We start from the raw sequence: 15,131 nt of genomic DNA on the forward strand, positions 1-15,131 counted from the left end.
GTGGGACGGCTGGCTTTTGTTCACTCACGATCAGCCTAGGAATGGGGTTCATGGACTCACTCTTAGTTCACAGGAACAACGGAAAGATGGCTGTGGGTCCCTGGCTTTCAGGTGGAAAGAGTGGCCTTTTATGGAGCAGACACCAAACTGGGGAGAAGAATCGGGCACCACACTGACTGGTGCTCACTGAGGCACCACTGTGTTCTAGCTCTGTGACCCGGGGCCGGTCTCTGACACCTCTGGACATCATCACTTTTCTCTGTGAAGTTCAGACCCTCAGCTATTGCACAAGTTGATGGAAGACAATGAGATGATTGGTATTCAGTGGGAACCCCAGCCCATCGGACTCTGTCAACACCAGCCTGCAGGCAAGCTCTTTTCCATTTGGCACCAGGAAAGGCTGCTCTGGGAACAAGCAGAGGTCCCTCTCCTCAGCCTTCCATGCAGATTATGTTTCTGTTGGCTGGAAAAAGAGCCTGGAGAAAGTTGGGCATGGGAGCACACTCGTGATTTCCTGGATTTTGTGAGACGAAGGCTAGCCTGGGTTACACCGGAAGACCTGTCTCAAACAACCAGGCACACGGGCTCCACTCTTCTGTGCTGAGCTATTGGCTACTGACGGATCCTGGGAAGGAAGGAATCATATCTTCAAATGTGTCCACACAGGTGACACACACACACACACACACACACACACACACACACACACACACACACACACACACACACACACAAACCAGGCTCTACCGAACAGTTCTGAACCCATGGTCATACAGACAGCCCTGGTTAAACTCAGTGGGCCATAAAACAAAACCACAAACGGTGACTTCACAGGTTGTTTCCATAAGGTAGCGATTGTGAATAGTGCGCCAGCAAACAGCATCGTGCAAGTTAAAACAGCAGCCTTGGGTCTTGTGAAGAGAGTGGAAGGAGGGGCTGGGCTGGGCGGGGCTGGGCGGTGTGGTGCGGGGCGGGGCGGGGCGGTGTGGTGCGGGGCTGGTGAGGGAGGCTTCTCCAGGCCCCTGCAGTCTGGCCTCTGGCACTTCATCTCCTGGGAGGTGTCGCCAACTCCAGAGCAGGCCTTATATGTGAGTTCTCCCTCTGTCCCTTGGGAAGTGAATTCCGCAGGCAGCCGCAGCAGGAGGCAACGGAAACAATGAAAGGATCGCGGCAACCCCCTCCGCCACACACACACCCAGTGACCCAAACTCCTCCTTTCTGGGAGGAAAATCTATGGTAAATTCAGCCTTTCTTGGTGTGATTTCTGGGATGACATTTTAAACCCTGACCACCAGGGAGTGCGGCCACTGCACAGTCATACTTTCAGGGGGCACTTTCTGCTTAAGAGCGGGATCTGAGTGGCACTTCATACCATCCAAAGGACATTGGGCTCCTGTGAAATCTCGGGAGTTTGCAAAGATCTGCTCTTCTTTTGGTTAGGGTCACCCGGCCAGGCTCACCCCTCCCTCCTGCCACCAGTGAAGGGAAAACAAAAACGAGGCAAGAAGCCCCGAAACCAAAGACCCCCAAACCAACCAACCAGCCAACCAAACAATACCAGCGGGCACCCCTCTGTCTCATCTGCACCGGATGGAAGGGTATCCTGTGCGAGCCCAGAAGTCTGGCTAAATTTGTCTTGGCCAACTGCCTCGTAAGGGTCACTGAGCACCAAGTGGTATTATACCGTTGTCATAGTCACTTCAGGGTGGCTGTAAGTGTTGGGGACTTGGATATGGAGACTTAGCATGAAGGGCAATGACCTATGCAACTTTGCTTATGTCAGAAGTGGATTCCCAAAACTTTGTTTCCAGAAGAGTGCAATTTAGCTTCAGGGTTATTTATTTCAGGTGCAGTTCTCAATTTTTACCACCAAGAGGCGCAACTGCTCCACACACGAGCTCAAACTCACTCTAAAAGCTACGCATTTAAAAATAAAACTGACATAGTAATTACTTGCTTTATTCTATATATCCCTCACATCAGTTCTGAGATTTAAGCCAGTACTGTGTTATGCAGATAAGAATCCAAGATTTGCTCTTCCAGAGGACACAGGTTCAATTCCTAGTACCCACATGGTAGCTCACAACTTTCTGTAGCCCCAGTTCCATACCCTCTCCCTAGCCTCCAAGGTCACCAGGCATACACATGGTGCACAGATACATACACAGGCAAAATACCCAAACACATAAAATAAACCAATAATTAAAAAGAGGCTGGAGAGATGGCTCAGAGGTTAAGAGCACTGCCTGCTCTTCCAGAGGACCCAGGTTCAAGTCCCAGAACCCAGAACTGTCTGTAAATCCAGGTCCAGAGGATCTGACACCCTCACACAGACATACATGCAGACAAAATGTCAATGCACATAAAATTAAAATAACTAAATGTTTGGGTTTTTTTTTAAATCCAAGATTCAAAATCAGGCATGTGCATCTGACTTCAAAACCCACCTTGAGTCACATCCTCAAGGGAGGGGAGGAGAAGAGGTGCTCATGGCTGCATGGGGATGGCCAGCTCGGGAGCTGCCTTTTGGTGTGTGGCTAGCAGATGGTTTAAAGTACCCGGGATGGAAATCCCTCTTTGGCGGAGCACTGTTTCCACTTAGCCACACTCTTCACTAAGCTCTCTTGCATGGTACTCTGCTTTCTTTCTGTTCCCAATCCCAAGGCACCTGAATTCATAATTCCACTTATGATCACATAGTTTACTGGCACAGTTATAACGACATTTTGTGGACCAGCGTCAGAACCTGAGGGCGGAGTTTGGGGGGCAAGTAGAAAAGATAACCATGGCTAGCTGTCATGCTGGAGATGTGGGGAGGTGGCCTTGTCATGCAGTGTTCACATCTGTCATTGTTAAGCCTCACACTGTTATGGAAGGGATTGAATGTCTCCAAATTTACACGCTGAAGTCCTGGTGCCCAAAGACTCAGAATGTGGAGCCTTAAGGGATGGGGCTTCAAAGAGTGGTTAAGTTAGACGAGGCTGTTAGTGTGGGCCTGGACTCAGTCCGTCTGATTTCCTCATGAGATGAGACTTGTACATACAGAGAGACTCCAGGGGTGAGATTCGAAGACAGAGGTACAGAGGGCCGGGAGGATGGAGGTGCAGGGGGTCAGGAGGATGGAGGTGCAGGGGTCAGGAGGATGGAGGTTCAGGGGCTCAGGAGGATGGAGGTGCAGGGGTCAGGAGGATGGAGGTGCAGGGGGTCAGGAGGATGAGGGTGCAGGGGGTCAGGAGGATGGAGGTACAGGGGGCTGGGAGGATGGGGGTGCAGAGGGGTCGGGAGGATGGAGGTACAGGGGGTCAGGAGGATGGAAGTACAGGGGGTCAGGAGGATGGAGGTACAGGGGGTCAGGAGGATGGAGGTGCAGGGGGTCAGGAGGATGGGGGTGCAGGGGGTGGGAGGATGGGGGTGCAGGGGGTCAGGAGGATGGGGGTGCAGGGGGCCAGAAGGATGGAGACAATCGTGTTAAGTGAATGAAGCCAATCTCAGGATGACAAACAGATGTTTTCTCTCCTCTGCAGCTCCTATAGTTCACATAGCTACATAAACTCATGTATGACACAGGATGTGAAAGTGGAAGCGAAACTCTTTAGGGGGACAGAGGGGCCTGATGGGAGGGAGAGGAGAAGAGAGGGAAGGGAAGGGGAGGGAGGGGGAGGATCAAGGAGGAACAAGCTCAACATATCTGTGGATGGAAATACAAATTAATTGATTAAAACACAGACCCACTGGGTATGGTGGGGCATACTATAATCCTGGTACTAGGGAGGCAGAGGCAGGTGGAAATCTGTGAGTTTGATGCCAGCCTAGTCTACACACTGAGTTCTAGACCAGCAATGGCTACATAGTGAGACCCCGTCTCAAACAACAATCCCAAAACTGGGGCTGGAGAGATGGCCCAGAGGTTAGGAACACTTGTTCTTACAAAGGACCCAGGTTCTATTCTCAGCAACCACACGGAGGCTCACAACTGTCTGTCACTCCAGTTCCAGGGGAGCCAATGCCCTCTTCTGACCTCTGAGGCACCAAGCATGCACGTGGCCCACAGACATACATGAAGGCAAAACACTCAAACACATAAAAATAAAAAAAATCTAAAAAATGTAAAACAAAAACCCCTAAACCAACAAGATTCTCTGCTGTATGTGTACACGTTCACTGTAAGAAGTCAAACATCATGGGCAAGGTGAAGAAAAGCAAGGGGCTGGAGAAACGGCTCAGGGTGGGGGCATGGTGCTCTTGCTGTTCTTGCAGAGCGTGCATTAGAAGTATGATTCCAAGCACCCAGACGGCTATATTCACACGTCTGTACTCATACAATCCACACATAAGTTTTAAAAAAAGTTTTGGCTAGGTTGGAACTTGCTATGTAGACCAAACTGACCTTGAACTCACAGAGATCTTCCTGCCTCTGCCTCTCGGGTGCTGGGATTAAAGGCGTGCACCACCACACAGCTTCTGTTAATTTTTGAGGGCCCTTTCCTCACCTCCAGATGGACAGCAGGCCTGTTTGCCGTTCTTGTGTTTGGCTCTTCTGCGCATCATCACCACCCAAGACTTCAGAGTGTCTCTGGGACTCCTAGTTTAATGTGTATTTCTCTGGATTTCTTCCCCAAAGCTATCTGAATCCCACCAATACCAATACAAATGGAAGTCCATGGAAGCCTGTGTGTGTGTCCTACTGTGTGTAGGACATCCTGGCAGTGTACAAGGTGTCCCTAGGCCACCATCTTTCCCCCAATCACCTTGTCACCATCTTTCTGTTTCCCTCCACTGCCCCACACCTCTCCTCATGGTTTCTGAAACAGTCTCAAAATTCCCTCTGGAAGGCCCTCTGGAATGTTACCCAGGATGCATGGCTGTGTGGTGTGTGTTGTATGAACGTGATGGGAAAATGTGTGCAAGATACACTTCTGTGTCTGGTGTGTGTGTGTGTGTGTGTGTGTGTGTGTGTGTGTGTGTGTATAGGAGCTATTTGTGGGCGGTATGTTTATGTATGCAGTATGTGTATATATACTGTGTATGTATACATGTTTAAGAGTGTTTACTTTGCTTTCACATGGTGTCTGTGCATGTGGAAGATGTGTACGTGTGCCGTGTGTGCATTTGGTATGTGTTATACATCCATGAACTCCGTGTAGTGTGTCTGACGCATCCATGTGTGGGTTTGGTATGCATGTGGAAGGTATGTACTTTTGCAGTATTTGAGTGCTTTGTATGTTATCACACATGAACACTAGCCATACATATGTACCTTTATGAGTACCATATACACATATTCCTGCACTCACCACATTGTTGTGGGATATTTGTACACTGTGTGAAGATGTATTGCTATAATTGCTGTAATAAAAAGCTGAATGGTCAATAGCTAGGTAGAAAGTATAGGCAGGACTTCCAGGCAGAGAACTCTGGGGTGGGGGGAGGCAGAGTCACCAGCTAGGTGAGGAGGAAGCAGGATGGGCAGTGTGAAGAAAGGTAACACCACGTGGCAGAACATAGATTAATATAAATGGGTTAATTTAAGTTATAAGAGCTAGCTGAGAACAAGTCTATGCCAAGGTCGAGCTTTCATAATTAATAAGAAGTCTCTGCGTCATTATTTTTAAGCTGATGGCCCAAAGGTAACTCTGACACACCGCATACAACCATGCACAGCATGCATATACTAATGTGTACCCCCAAGTGCATATGGACATCACAATACAGAGTTACATACAAATGCACACATACCAGCTGCGTGCATCTTACCTCACATGGGAAATACATAGGGGCTTTATTCACCTCCTACCATCTCTGTTCTTACACCACACACAGATGTCACAGTCCACCACCATCACTGTGCAGTTAGTGAAGGCTTGGGCCCCAGAAGAGAGGTGCAGAGGTGCAGGACAGAGTATAAGGACATATCTCAACAGAGGTTTCCTGGCCTGCTCCAGATGAAAGAGCCTCTCACACAATGTGGGCTCCACAATCCTTGATGGGACCCTTTGACACGGAGCCAGGCAGGCTGGGGGTTCTGAGAATGGGAAGCTCAACATACTAGAGCCAAGTGTCTGTCTTAATGGTACCTTAGATGGAACCTTAACCTTGGCCCCAAGGACAGTCCTAAGCTAATTAAGCCTAAGCACTAACTCTGACACCAACCCCACAACCCCACTTGTGACCCAACACCAACCTCAATGCATCCCGCCCCAACCCTAATCCAATCAAAACCCCAGCTTTAACTCCAATTGAACCTCAACTTCAACCTTTAACCCTAGCCCAGCCCCAAATCCTACCCCAACTCTCAACTCTAATCCCAGTCCAAACCCAACCCTAAGCAAATCCCATTGCTACCTACACCCTAATCTCTAGTTCAGGCACACCTCAGATGCCACCTCCCCAAGGAAATCGTCAAGATCTCAGATGGACTGAACGTCTGGCCCTTTCCTTGCTTCCCTGTTGGCACTAGGTGCATAGTTGGTATTTTTAAATTTCTGTATATGTGACTTAGTATATAAGGTTACAACTTTATTATTAGCTAACATTAGTGTTCCTGAAGCCACTAGAGGCAAAATCTGTGCCCCTTTCTGACTGGTGTCCCTGGGGTCCAGTGGGGACAGGCGGGGTAGCTGAGTTTCATTCTTGATGAACGAGCAGTTGTGTTTGAGTGTCGAGAACACTTAAAATTCTCCTGCATGTTGCCCACACTCTATCTAATACGGAAAATCTTCTGGGTCCCTTCTGAAGGAAGAGGTCACTGGGCCAACCATGCTTTCCTGTGGGGAAGGAAGACAGTAGGAATAATCATCTCCTGCTGGGGTCTCCTCCTGGCTGTGGGGAAGGATGGACAAATGGGCTTGAGCAGGAGCCCAGCTTTAGGAAAGGAGGGGAGGCCCCTGAGACAGGGGAGACAGGCTGCTGCAGCAGTTCAAGGTTTTCTCAATGACAGGCTATGGCTCTTAGGTCCAGACCACAGACTGGCCCTGGCAGTGGAGGGTGCTGCCGCTGTGGGAGTCCCTGGCCCATGCCACAGCTGTGGGATCCAGAACATAGGGAGAGCCCACAATGTTGGATTGGGTGCCCCATGGGGTGCAGCTGTGATCACTGTAGAATGGAGTGGACAGGAGTGGACTCCACCTCCCAGGGGTTAGGTTTGGGCTGGTGTTCACAGGCTGAAATTTGTATGTGCAGAAATGACTGTTGTGGGCATCATGGATGTGGCCCTACTGTGGCCGTGAACTCAGCTGGCATCTGGAGTCTTTATCTGTAGAAACACACAGGACCTTAGATGCAGAGTCTGGTTGAGCAGGGCTCTCAGAGCGGAGGGAGGCATTGGGGCAGCAGGCCGGCAGCTAAGGGAGGACCAGGCTCCTAGGACCCTGCTCAGGTTGCCTCCACAGTGAGGCTTCTCCATCGCTGAGGCATTAGTTAAGGGCAGCTCTGGAGGTTCTTTGTCCCCTTCCCTTTCTCTGTCACTGTGAGTGGGAACAGCTGCCAGTAAAAGAGACTTGGGGGACATCGACAACACCCACTGTATTTGATGCAAATGCTGCATGTCTGCCCCTCACCTCTCTGCCTCCCAGAGTCATACGTTGGAACCTTAGCCCTCAGTGTCATAGGATGTGGAGGAGGGGGTTGTGGAAGACCATTAGGTCTAGAGATGAAGCCCTCATTATGGGGATTTGTGCCCTAATAGACCCCAAACATTTGCCTGGACCTCTGCCATGTGAGGGCACAACAGGTGACTATGGTTGGGAATTCGGCCCTCACCAGCATCTAGGCCTTACCAGCCTCCAGAGCTGTGAGCAAAGATGTCTTTGGTGGTGAGCCCACCTACGTACTCTGTTATGGTAGCTCAAATGGAAGAAGAGAGTTGGCATTCGCTTCAGCACCCAGGAGGCCAACCTAGGCATGCAAAGTGCTTGCAAATGACCCCAACAGCCTGACATGACAATGAAGTGGGGCACACCTTGCTGGACCCTCGTGGCCTCAGGTTCTGCTGATTTGGGACTCTCTTTGTTGGTCTAATGGTGTCTTGTAAAAGCGAGAGATGGCTATTCAACTATGGAAGCCATCACCATGGCACTAACGGGTTCCACACAGAAAGGAAACTGTAGCTTCATTGAAGGTTTGTGTTCCACATTGCTGGGCTGTGCTGATGAGAGGTGATTGACTTTGCTTGGAATTTTCTTCTGTCGATTTCCCTGGAGGATTACAACATGCCCTTGAGAGGAAACTGCTCTCAGCAAGCCTGAGCTTACATCTAGGCATGCTCTGAATGAAGGCTGTGGCCCGTGGGGAGAATGAGAGGTTCCTAGATGATGTGAATGTGGGGCTGCTCTGTCTAGAGCAAGACACCTGTCCCTGTCTCAAAGAGCTGGGTCAAATACTGGGAAACCAAACCAAGGGTTGTTGTGTCACAGGGTGTGACAGCAGCCTCTAACACCCCCCCCCCCCCTCCCCCCCACCCCCCCACTCCCCCGCCAGACCACTATTATTCTCCAGAGTTCAGCTTGTGACAATTATTACCTTGAAGTGTCACCACCTAACAGCTGCTGGGGAGCCTGGGTTAAGGCGTCTCTGGTCCAGGATGCTTCCTGAAGGAAGGTTTGTAGGAAACTCTCCTGTCCCTTGGGCTCCGACTGTCACTAGCTTACCTGTGTTTATGAAGGGGACCCCATGCACAGAACCCCACTCATCACTGCCAGGAGCCTGTGGCTCTGTCCCGTTACTGTTTTCTCCCAGACGTTATGTTCATGTCTACATTGTGCAGTCAGCTCTATTTCACACCCACATCTTTTCAAAAAGTTATTTCTCTTTATGTGGTACTATCAATGGAACCTTGGGTGTTTGGAATGCTAGGGAAACATAGAGATACATCCCAGCCCCACAGTGAAATCATACAAAATCTGACTGTGCATGTTAAAACACCAGTGTTTCCAGAATGTGCTGACATTTGGGGATACTCTTTAGCACTGGGATTTTACCAATGCTTTTCAGTGGCTGGAGAGCTAGGTCTCACCTGGAAAGCCCAAGGTTGACCCTCTCATGTGTCTTCACACACAGAGCATTAACTCTGTGCCACAAAACTGAGAGAGGTTTGTGTCTCCTTCTTGCACACCATAGCTGAGGTCAGGGATGTGTTTTGCCCATACACAGGCCCTCATGCTGGTGAGTGGCAGGCAGGACTCTGCTCTGATTCTGCCCTCAGAAGAGACTCTGACCTAGTGAACCCACCACCACTTGCCACTTCAGGAGTCTGGGCCTGGCTCAGATGCAGGACCAATCTTCCAGCCATGGAATGAAAACAACTTGGTCATGATGTATGATCTTCTTAATGTGTTCTTAAATCTCCTTAACAAGTTATAGTTACATTATTTATTTGTGTGTAGAAGTCAGAGGACAACTAGGAATCAGTTCTTCCCATCCGCCATGTGGGTCCTGGGATTGTCAAGTTGGTGGCAGGCCCTTAATGGGTTCTCAGATTCTATTTGCAAAAACGTTATTGTGAGTTTTTGTATCTATGTCATCAGGGACACGGTGTACCGTTCCTTTATTTGTTGATCCTTATCTGGCTTTGGGGAGAGGCTAACCAGGCCGGGAAAAAGTGTGGGAAGACACAGGGTTGCTTGCCACTTTTCAGAAGTTTTATTACAAAGAGGTCTGAGCGAAGCACTGGGGTACCGGGGCAGACATTGCAAGGGCCAGGAGACAGCTGCGAACAACACAAACCAAAGCCTAAACCAAACCCAGACCCCAAACCACACACGCGTTAGGAGAAACCGCAACGTTGTTTTCAACTTGTCTTCATAAATAGATGACCCAAACTGTTGCTGGCGATTTTAAAAAGGTGGATATGTGGGGGAAAAAAAAGAAAGAAAGAAAAAGAAGAGGAAGGAGAAAAGAACATGAAGAAGAGAAAGAAGAGATGGAAGAGGAGGAAGAAGAAGGAGAAGAAGAAGGAGGAGGAGGATGCCCCTGGGTGTGGCTTAAAAGCTCCCATTCTCTCTGTGTGCAGATAAGAATCAGTTTGACAGTTTCTGTGCACATGTCTCCCTTAAGATAAAACTTAAAAAAAATGTGCTAAAGGTCTTATAAAATGTTTTTTTTTCTTTTTCTCTTCTTTTTTCTTTTTTTTTAACCTTAAAGGAAACTTTCTTTCTCCCCACAAAATAATCTCACAGATGTCTTCAGCACGGTTCTAAGACAGTGAACTACTTACACGGAACCCACAGCGTGTGGGTTTCAGCATCTTTTGTGTACACGAGAGCACACCTGTGGCTGGCCCAGCATCTGGGGTGGGTGTCTGTTGCTAAGCAACCTGGAGGGGGCAGCCCGGTGAGCTTGGGCTGGGGCCAGAAATCCAGACGCAGGGGACTGTGTGCAGGCCAAGGAGTGGGGTCCACAGCTACCCTGGAGCAAGCAGGTCAGCGGGCAGAAGGTTCCTGTAGGTTCTTTGGGCTGGTGGTGGGCGGTGGACTGCCTCTGCAGAGTCTGGTGGGAGGTCGAGGGAGAGGCTCAGCCCTGGGGCATGGGTGTATCACTGCTCTTGCTGGCTGGTCACCCTGCCTGCTGCCCGGCCTCTCTCTTGTGGTCAGCCCTTCTGGCTCGGAGCAGTGCCCTCCGGAGAGCCTCAGGGAGGGAGGGGAGGCGGGATTAGGTGAGGTAGAGCGATTTATCCCTGGGGAGCAAGCTGCAGGAGAGAGTAGGGGCTGTCAGCTACCAGAGCCCACCCTGGTGCCCTGGCCCTGTGTCCCTCACTCTGATCAGCTGTCCCCAAGGTGGAAGAAGGGGCTGCCCATCAAGCAGAACCAAGAATTCCTCCTGGTATCCTACCAGGGACCATCTAGGTTTTTGTTTTGTTTTGTTTAATTTTTTTTGTGTGTATTTTTTGTATTCTTTTCCTGGTTTTTCGAGATAGGGTTTCTCTGTAGCTTTGGAGCCTGTCCTGGAGTAGCTCTGTAGACCAGGTTGGTCTCGAACTCACAGAGATCCGCCTGCCTCTGCTTGGATTAAAGGCGTGTGCCACCACCGCCCAGCTTGTTTTTTAATTTGCTCTTCATGTCTGGTTTTTTTTTTTTTTTTTTTTTGGTTTGTTTGTTTGTTTGGGTTTTTTTTGGTTTTTTTTTTTGGATAGGATCTTAGGATCTTATGTATTCCAGGCTGGCCTTGAACTCTCAGTGCAGTTGAGGATGACCTAGAACTTTTGATTCTCAGGCTTTCATCCCAACCTCCAACCTGAGTCCTGGGAATTCTAGGTATGCATCACCACACCAGGCTTAGGCAGTACTGGGGACCAAACCCAGGGCTTCATGCATTCTAAGCAAACACTCTACCAACTGAGATATGCCTCAGGCACCCCACCATGTCTGCTTTTAATCACAACATCATCATTTGCATATTTCAACAGAATTACAGGAAGGTAGACACCTTTCTGTCTTTAGAATACAGCACAGGGTGAGCCAGATACACTGTCCCATGCCTGTGGGAGGCAGGAGGCTCACGAGTTCAGAGCCAGCCTGGGCTACATAGAAAGACTCCACATTTAATAAGAAAGACAAGAATTGGCTGTTGTAGATCAGACATTCTCACTCAGGGGAGAAGGGACAGCCTTAGGAAGTTCAGACACAAAGTACTTCCTCCTCCTTGGCCCTGACTTTGGGAAGGAAACAGAAGGAAAAGGGCTGGAGGAGAGTCTGCGCCTGCTGGGGCTATGAATCCCTGCCCGCCTGAGCCTGCACACCTGCACAGGCTCTCCCTAGAAGTGGAAGCAAGGGCGAGCGAGGCTCATGAGGTGCCGCGAGCACTCGTAGGCCAGGCAAAGCAAGAAGCCCATGATGAAAGGCTAGTGGCCAGGGATGGGGGACACACTGCCTCATGATGGAGATGGCCACTGTCCACTAGATACTCATACCTCTCTCTCCATTTGTGAAAATGTGGGACGAAAGAAAGGCATGAACCAAGGCCAGCCTCAGTTTCCCAAATGACCTTGGTACCCATTCAGCTGTGCCCCCTGGAGCTTTGCTTTGCTCTGTGTTGTTTCCCGAACTCTAATCATCCACCACTTGGGGTGACAGTGCCTACTTCACATTCCCCCAAATGTCTCCCTGTCCTCCTGGCCACCCCTACCCCTATCAGGAATGGACAGCGAAGGGGTCTGGGGAGGACTGACCTGCAGGTGCCGAGGCCGCGTTCCCCGCTGGGGTAACTCCCATCCCAGTCCCCGCTGCTGGAAGGGTTGGATGGGCCAGGTGAGCGGGAGCCAGAGCCACTGGGGAACTCAGAGATATGTGGGAAGTCCTACAGGGAAAGGAGGGGGCGGTGAGCAGAGGAGAGAGGAAGGGGGGGCCTCTCTGGCAGCTAGCGTCATCTTTGTGTGTTTGAGGGTGCCTGCACTCCAGAGACATGTCCTGGTCTACACAGAATGACTATTCTGCCTCTTCCTCCTTCTGCCTAGTGGAAGATCTTTGGGAAAATTCAACCTGAGGTGACTGTGTGGCTCAGTGTTACAGCACCCGCCTAGTGTGTGTGAGGCTCTGGCTTCTACCCCCAGCACGACAAAGAAAAAAAGAAAAGAAAGTGAAAAAGAAAACCCAATCCCTATCCCAGCTGAGTCGGTGTGGTGATTTTACTTCTGAGTTTTTCCTTTACCAGGCTTCAGTTTCCCAATCTGTAAAATGGGTTTACTGTGCTGCATGCGTCTTTTGGAACCATTGGTGGAACCATCACTGGAGACTAGGGCTTTCGAGATCACTAGGAGCTGGGACAATCTGGCAGAGGTCACAACAGTCTAAGAGAAGGTTCTGGAACAAGGCTTAGCCAGCAACTAGTCCACTGCCTGAGGTAGCCAGTTTCTCTCAGGGTGGGTGTTCTAGACCCATTTCAGAGAATTGGAAACTGAGGCTCAGAAAGGTACAATGCCATGGCTGAGGTTGCATAGCTGGTGAGTGGCCTGGCCAGTATACGACCTCCCCCCTCAGCTGCCTTCCCTTTTAGTGAGAGTCACAGGAGGCTGTTGCTTGGTCCTGCTTACCTGTGGCCCTGGAGGCGAGGGGCTCATCGCCAGCTGCACCTGGAGTGCCATGGAGGCAGGCAGAACAGGAGGCTGAGGGGCTGGGGACATGCTGAGAGGTGGGCTGAGAAGGGTGCCCTGCGCGTGGGGGGGCAGTGGCAGCTGCTGGTGCAATGAGGAGCTGAGAGGGAAGGAGGGCGGTGGGGGAGACGTGCTGAGGCCGGGCAGCAGGGCCTTGGAGCCCAGCGTTCTGGCCAGGCTGGCAGGGGAGGCTCCACTGCGGAAGGCTTGCAGGTCGGAGGGCGTCAGGAAGGACGCCAGGCCGGGCATGGCATACATGGGCTGCTTGGGTGGGAGCATTTTGGCTGGTGGGTTTGCCTGAGCATTCTTGACCTCGCCTTGGTCCGGAGGGCTCTGGAGGAAGATGGAAGCCAGGGATAAAGCAGGGATAAGGCAGACCCTGGGCTGTTGACCAGACAGGTCTGCAGGCTGCAAGGCCTCTGGACAGCTCTGTGTTGTGCTAAGTGGTGGGGTGTGAACGAATAAGCCATAACTATTCAGGGGCCTTCAAGCACATGGCTTTGATCAGCCAGTCAGCCCCACCTCTACCCTCAGGTGGGCTCCCCTGCCAGCATGGTCCCGCTATTCTCACCAATGCCAGCAACGAGCCATGCTCTGCCACCCTCAGCCTCCCCCTTCACTCATGCAGGGCTCTCAACTCTGTAAGCACCCTCTGCTTGGCCCTTTACAGCCCAACCCAGGCGGCATTTCCTTTGCAACAACCTCCAGGACGACACTCCGCCTCCTTTTGGGCCCCAGACCCACACCTTGCTCCTGGACTCTGGTGTGGACAGAGAGGTAGAGGCCATGGTCAGGAAGGAGTTAAGACAGCAAAGCTGGGTTTGAACCTACAACAGCCACTCAGGTGGTCAATGCCAGGCTCATTGCTGGGCCCTCTGAGTGCTAGCCCCTCTTGCTGAAGGAAGTCAATGAAATGACGGCTTCACGTGAAGCGGCCACACTGCAGGAGCTCCCAAGCTGTGACCCGCAGGTGCCACTCCTCTCTGAGGTCTGTGGTGCCTGCTGTTCCTAGGAGCCCCAGCCTTCGCTCTATCCCTCCCGTGGTGCACTCCCATCGGGACTTCACCTAGGGATGAAGTTACCTTGGAGACGAGGCTAGCTCTGTAGGCCGCCAAGGCTTTCAGGTACTCCTTCTTGGCAGCTTCCGTCTTCCTCTTATACGCCTGAAAGATCCGAGACATGGGCAACTCTGGAGAAAACGTCACAGAGGAGCCACAGTGCAGAGGCTGGGATGCCAAGTGGCGATTCCCGGGCCGTGCATGGATGAAGGTTGAGGGGTCATAAGCTGGGTCAGTCGCCCGCTGGTCCCTCTCTATTGGAGTATCCCACAAGGAGAGTAGATGCCAGGCTCCACGCCAGTTCCTCAGCCATGGTGTTGGCACAAGTGCCTCCAGAAGGACAGTCACCCGGAAGCCTCTCTTTGGACCCAGGATAATACCAAATCCTAAGGCTGCACTATCTTTGTATTCAGGAACCCTGCTCTTATTCATATTTGCTACAATTGCCACTATTAGCCTTAGACCTAGGTTTAGATGTTACTGTGGGAATGGCCCTCGTGTGTTCCACATTCACTCTGGCCATGTCTTTTAAGTAGAACTCTTCCATAATGATTTGGGGCTCAGCCTTGAGACTATTTGGCCAGTGGCATAAGAATAAACTGATGTGGAAGACTTGAAAAGTGCTTAGACTCTGGAATGGCCCTTGGCTGGCCTGGGAACTAGCCTGGTGTGGTGATTTGAATAAAACTGGCCCCTGTAGGCTCATATTCTTGAATGCATAGTCACCAGGGAGTGGCACTATTTGAGAAGGATGAGGAGGTGTGGCCTTGTTGGAGAAAGTGTGTCACTAGGGGTAGGCTTTGAACTTTTCAAAGCCCATGCCAGGCCCAGGATATCTCTCTTCTCTCTTCTCTCTTCTCTCTTCTCTCTTCTCTCTCTCTCTCTCTCTCTCTCTCTCTCTCTCTCTCTCTCTCTCTCTGTCCTTCTTTGTCTCTCTCTTTCTACTTGTAAATCAGAGCATCACTCTCGGTAACTTTTCCAGCACTCTGCCT

The 15,131-nt window shown here is 50.8% G+C and overlaps 1 protein-coding gene across 9 annotated transcripts in view; it reads right to left on the reverse strand.

The window, feature by feature from the left end:
* Nucleotides 1-833: 833 nt before the first annotated feature.
* Nucleotides 834-15,131, reverse strand: part of Tox2 (TOX high mobility group box family member 2) — a 135,724-nt gene continuing 121,426 nt past the window's right edge. For 4 of the 9 annotated variants that reach the window (XM_036183772.1, XM_036183771.1, XM_036183773.1 and 1 more), the window contains exons 6-9: nucleotides 14,164-14,244; nucleotides 13,022-13,414; nucleotides 12,161-12,288; nucleotides 836-1,132 (exon numbers count right to left, since the gene is read on the reverse strand). In XM_036183772.1, the coding sequence (XP_036039665.1) occupies nucleotides 1,045-1,132; nucleotides 12,161-12,288; nucleotides 13,022-13,414; nucleotides 14,164-14,244 (690 nt within the window). In that variant the 3' untranslated portion in view covers nucleotides 836-1,044. Of the gene's footprint in view, nucleotides 1,133-9,912; nucleotides 10,682-12,160; nucleotides 12,289-13,021; nucleotides 13,415-14,163; nucleotides 14,245-15,131 lie in introns of those variants that run through there. The other 5 variants (XM_036183768.1, XM_036183765.1, XM_036183767.1 and 2 more) reach the window with 3 other exon arrangements.

This window comes from Onychomys torridus, chromosome 4 (genome assembly GCF_903995425.1).
Source record: "Onychomys torridus chromosome 4, mOncTor1.1, whole genome shotgun sequence".
NCBI classification, from domain to species: domain Eukaryota; kingdom Metazoa; phylum Chordata; class Mammalia; order Rodentia; family Cricetidae; genus Onychomys; species Onychomys torridus.